Source organism: Phanerochaete carnosa (genome assembly GCF_000300595.1).
Source record: "Phanerochaete carnosa HHB-10118-sp unplaced genomic scaffold PHACAscaffold_3, whole genome shotgun sequence".
In the NCBI taxonomy this organism is placed as follows: Eukaryota; Fungi; Basidiomycota; class Agaricomycetes; order Polyporales; family Phanerochaetaceae; genus Phanerochaete; species Phanerochaete carnosa.
This window is the reverse complement of record NW_006767630.1, coordinates 596618-602247: the sequence shown is the minus strand read 5'-3', so window position 1 is coordinate 602247 and position 5630 is coordinate 596618. Positions and strand designations below refer to the sequence as shown.

The following is a 5630-nucleotide window of genomic DNA, read 5'->3' as shown; positions in this document are numbered from 1 at the left end:
TCTCTTATTCTCTCGACAGTCCGAGATACACCACTACGTGGAAGATGAAACGGGTTGCTGGATCAAGTACATCTACAACCCCGAATCGATCTCTTATACACCGCGCGCATAGGAGCGGCACGCCCTGCTGTCGGCTGGTTCCGCCGTTGGCCCCTCAAGCAGGAAGCCTCTCTTTTCAGGTGTTTCGGCGAGGGGCCCCGCTACTCTATCGCTGAGTTTCATGCTCGGTTGCGCTGCTTGGAAATTATTGTAATTACGGTAAGGTTGTAGTATTGTACATGGTATGTCTTAGCCACGGCCAGCCACGGTAACGTCTGAGCCACGCCAATGTTTGAGCCACGGTAACGTCTGAGCCACGCCAGTGTCTGAGCCACGGTAACGTCTGAGCCACGCCAACGTCTGAGCCGCGCCGGTGTCTTAGCCGTGCCATGGTCTTAGCTAACGAAACACTATGCGGGGTAATTCACCAGTAAATGCCTTATATCAGGAAAATAGTGTATGGGTGGTAGAACATAAGACTTGAGCAGCTAAGACAAGGTGAAAAAATGGTAATGTATCATAATTCCGTTTCTCTACTTTCAAGAGCTTATGCCCCAGTGGCGTGGCGCGTTGAGGTTACTTCTAGGTCTCAGGTTCGATTCCCGCTTATGCCATTTTTTGGGCTTTTCAGAAATTCTTCAGCGTGTCTTAGCCGCTCATGGGCGCTTCTGGGTGGCTAGTCCGGTGTAACTTAATAAGTTCCCGTGTCTAGGCCGCCGAACTGAATCAGCTCACTCATATATCTTACACGATAGCGTTGCAGTCATGAACAAGTCGTTCTAGTGCGGACAGCTCCTTCTCCAATCTTTCGGCAGCTTTCGAGGCGAAGCTGGTCGAATTCAGGTGAATACATTAGCAAGACTACGTGCGTTCGTTTTGCTCCCGGCCGTCTGCCACAACTCCGGCGAACTGAAACTATTGGCCACAGCATTCTGACACACGAGCCGGTTTTATGCGGCATAGAACCGGATGACGAGTCATAGTCTCTATTCTATGCGCACAGCTCCCAATATATCAAATAAATTTCATTCTTTCGGAGGACCTGGCGGCCAAGGAAGCCGAGATCGCCCCAGCCCGTCCACTCGGAGTGGCGTGTGCGGAAGCTCGCGTCCTTCCGAATGGTGCTAAGCCCTGTGATTTCCACATTGGTGATGCCGATTAGCTTAAAAATTTTGGCGACGTGCTCAGGCGTGGTGAGCTTGATGGGTGCCGCGACCTCGCGGCGGTTCGCCTGGAGCGAGCGCGCATAGCTCACACCGCCGTGTGCCCCCGCGCTGTTACCAGATTAGCGAGCAGTAACTAGTTGTAGGGGTTGAGCGAGGAGTGGGCTGCGAGCGCGATGTCCTTCGAGTGGCAATAATGGGTGAGCTCTTCCTGCATGCAGGATCTACGAAGACCTGCCAGTGTACGCGTGTACGCGATGGAGAGACATGTGCATGGGGCGCGGGCTCGATCTCACTGATGGTGGAACGATGGGAATCTCTTGAGCTGTTCGAGTAATTCGACGGAGACGTTCGAGACATCATTGGCCTTGTCGGGGCACTCCTTGCAGAACTTATGGAGATCCTCTCCATGGACTTTCAGGTGTCGGTCTAGCTCCACTCCCTGTCCGTTGAGCTTATCCGCATTGGCGGGTGCAGGCCAGTGCATCGTTTTCGTGCTATGTCGGCAAATCCTCGAGTATTTTTGACAAGAGCAGTGCTCACAGAAGTCTAGGTAAGGCGTCTCGAGTTGCTAGAGCGAGTGCTTCGCCCCCATTAACCAAAAGTGAAACAGTCTCTGTGAATTAAGCATGGCATACAAGCGCATCATAATTATTGTAGCACACAATTATACACAAATTAAGTGGGATAGAAAATAAAAGAAAATTGCTCAAGAGTACAAATTCACATCAACGATGTCTCGCGCCACGAAATCCTGGATTATTCCCCCGTACAATCTCTGGATGGCTAACTAGACGTCTGGCTCTTCTCCAGAGTGCGATGTAGATTGCTCGCCGCTGATATGCGCGTTGTCGTTCTCCCCGTCATCCTGGTCGTAGCCCAGGGATTCACTAACGTTCCCCATGGAACTCGGTGTTGCGTCGTTGTTGACCGTCAGTACGCGCAGCGAAGCCAACAGCTGAAACGTGCCGATGTCAGAAGTGGTGGATCTGTCGAGGTTGAGTAGACGCAAATTCATCATGAATCGGCAAATCAGGATTTGCGGCTGTGTAAGGCGGAGATGTCAGATGGTCGGGAAGCTTGGGCTGTTGGCTCACCAGTGTAGTTGTGAATACGAAGATGATGGTTGTGGAACTCTGTGGGTGGTCGGTATGCTGGGTGGTGCAAGTAAAACGTAGGCCACTTACGAAGCAGAAAAACAGGACCTGGGAGGCATTCAGTGCCAGGAGGATACTGCCAGCAGCTATAAGTGGGGGGAAACCGAAGGAAATTGAATAATGAGTCTTACAAGAAATAGACCGTGCCTAGCAAGGGAGCAGAGACGAGGTCAATGACTCAGAAACCTGCAGCTAACACGAGGAGAAGGCCTTACTGTCGTGTATGAGGCACGTAATGAGCGATGACTTGATGTTCAATGATCTTGCTTCTTTGTATTGGCGGTAGGTCTTCATCCATGTCAAGACTAGGACGAGCAAGTCTGCGAGAATCAACGGAACGCGAGTGATGAAGGTCACTGTAAATCGGCAGTCAGTGATAGTTGGTCCACACATTAGTGTAAACATACCACTAGAAATTTGAGCTGAATACGCGTACCGTGACTATGATAGAGGCAAGGCAAAGGACTTACATGAGATACGAATCACCGGAGTAGAGAGTGTCGTCCATGCATGCACCAATTGGTGGAGGAAAATATTTGAAGGAGCTTCGGGCTAAGTCATACTTAGAGGATGTCAGCGCCAGGTCACCAAGTGCGTCTATCCGAGTCTCCAGAAAAGTGCTGCACTTACAGCGGTGGTAACCACAGGCGGGAGGCCCAGAACAAGCACGATTATGAACAGGACGTAGTTACGATCCCAGATTGCACACACACGCAGTGCAGAGAAGACTAGTAGTGGTCAGGTTGCGCATGGTATACCTCTGAGGCGTCGTGCTCACTGGCAGTCTGTGCGAAACCCACAAGTGCGGGGATTGTCGCCATCCAATTAATGACTTCGCAGCTGTGTTTTACGTCATCTTCACCGGCAGCACAATCAAATCATGGAGGACATACCTCTGCAACAGGTCTATACTGGATTCAGCTGCACGAAAGGATATTGCTCACCACTGATCCTCGCGGAGTGAAGGTGGTTAATGTCAATGCCATCTGCAAGAGCAGCGTCCATCGAGTAGACACGACGAGAAGGGAAACAATCGAGAACTTTTGTCGCCATACAGTGCGGACTTCTCGGTCGAACGTGATCAAGTAATCGTAGAACACCAAGGCTGTAACCTCAAGTGTAAGTCCTCAGAACTCCTTCACGTGGCCATAGTCACCTGTGGCTGCAAAGGTTGCATAGTTTGCGGCGATGCTAACATACTGCGTCAGCGGACGTACACAATTCAGGGCAGGACACATACTTCTGTGAGACTATAGATGCCAAGCCAACGGACATTGTACTGGCAGCTAGGGGGTTTTAATGCTGGCGTAATGATCTGCGAAGGGGCTTGATGTCGTACATTCAGCAACTGCCAAGGAGTTATATATGTCTCAACCTCACCGGTAGCCGGGGATTCCATATGGCGCCTGACAGCGCTAAATGTTACTTCATGGCTGCGAATACTGATTGAGAAGATAATGCAGAGTAAATGCGCTCTCTTGCAAGGAACAGCCGCTCCGTAAGTCCAGAGCTTCTGACTGTGAACCCAAAGTCCGGTTGCCGGAAAGAAAGGCGCCGGCTCTGGAGGATCTGGAGACAGCGACGCTACTAACACGGCTAAAGTTAGCAGCACAGGGAACCACCTGATAGAGAGTACTCGAATTGTGAGGAACACGATATGTCGCCTGATACATTAAAGGATAGCCAAAGAGAGATGGGATGCATCATCAAACACAAGATGTGCCATGAGATCGATGTCACTCGGGCTGTACAGACGCATCGGGACATTGGCAGAGCCGCGAATGCGGATCGAAGGGAGCTCCTCTTCCCGCGTATTTCAATTAGGCTTCGCGAGTAGCGAGGGAAGATTGGCCCGCTGATGTAGATGAGTGTGATTCATCTCCGAACGGACCACATGCATGCCCAGATGGTATCTTCTGGTTAGAATTGCGTGGGCGCTACATGGCCGCAGCCTTCGCGGACATATCAAACAGCCAACAGCTAAGGGATTTGTCGAATTTGAGAGTCCCTACCTCTAGGGTACGGACCCGCGCGCATGCTCCTACGCCACATCGCAAGAGAATGACATGGACGTACTGATTCATTTGCTCGCAATAAGTCCGAGAACCGTACGCAGAAACATCACCGTCGGGCCTGCTCTAGTCAATACCGGTTATGTCAAGATGCGATGCAAGCTCCTCATGCCATAAGCCGCTGGTCGATGTTTGGCGTCCTCCTTTCACCTCGGACTTCTGCAGCGCTTCCCGCTTCCCGCCTCTAGTCCGCCTTGGCGCGCTGGCACACGGGTTTGAACGCCGTGACAGCGCCCTTCTCGAGTACGAGTACGATCGTTGAGCCACATCCGTGCGGCCACTCGATCCACGGCCGGTTGCGCGCTGCTGACATCTGCGGCGGCATCAGAAGTGTGCAAACCGCGGTGTTTCAGCAAATAGGCGGGCGAGTTAATGGTCTATGCTAGTAGGGTATATGCGCTTGGGGGAGGGTGCACAAGAGAGCACGAAACCAACTCATGCGAGCGCCGATTCCTGTAACACTAGTACTCAGCGACTCGAGTTACTCAGATACTCACTATAGTACTCAGCCGTTTATGCTTGCACCCGTCGCGGGGCTGCAGGCCACCTCAAATCTATTTGACATGCGAAGCGCCGCTCCACTGCCATACTCTTGGCGTGAGGTCCATTGGTACGGAACGCATTAGGACCCGAGATGGGACATCAGCAGCGGCGTGAGAGCGAGGTCTGGGAGTTGACAAGACGGGAGGGCAGAAGTGCCCTGCGAAAACCTCGGGAAGGGCTCACCGTTCCGACAGGCGATGACTCGACGCACTCGTCGCGCGATAGATACCTGTTTTGCGCGCTGGACTCCGCCGTCCTCAGGTCCGAGTCACAAGATACCCTCAGGCTGTCGCTTACGATGTGTGTCTTCCCTCCTGCCTTCCGAGTCATGCCGCCATCGACCGCCTGCGCACATGTGAAGAAGGTCGCGCCGAACGGGCTGCGAGAGATGGGAAAGGCTGTCCTGCGATGCGCATGGGAAAAGTGGAAGATTGATGAAAAGCGCATCAAGTGCACCTCGTGGCGTGATGATGGTGGAGGCAAACGTCGGCGATGCGGACGCCGGACACCGATCGCTGTTGGCACTCTAAGGCACGTCCTATCATGCTTTATTCGCGCACGTCAGCCACAATCTTGTGTGTGAAAATATGTATTGATTATTACTCCACATAGAATCTACTATCTAATAGTATCATACTGCTTGCATGACGGGCGAA

The 5630-nt window shown here is 52.2% G+C and overlaps 1 protein-coding gene across 1 annotated transcript; it reads right to left on the bottom strand.

Moving 5' to 3' along the window:
• Positions 1-1821: 1821 nt before the first annotated feature.
• Positions 1822-3364, bottom strand: PHACADRAFT_206472 (uncharacterized protein; the record flags this gene model as incomplete). The annotated part of the gene is made up of 11 exons (XM_007392862.1): positions 1822-2247; positions 2300-2338; positions 2390-2435; positions 2491-2506; positions 2575-2715; positions 2767-2781; positions 2830-2911; positions 2990-3087; positions 3138-3199; positions 3253-3265; positions 3304-3364. 11 exons carry the CDS (start codon positions 3362-3364, stop codon positions 1993-1995), a joined length of 828 nt encoding a protein of 275 aa, XP_007392924.1. The 3' UTR covers positions 1822-1992.
• Between the last annotated feature and the right edge of the window lie 2266 nt (positions 3365-5630).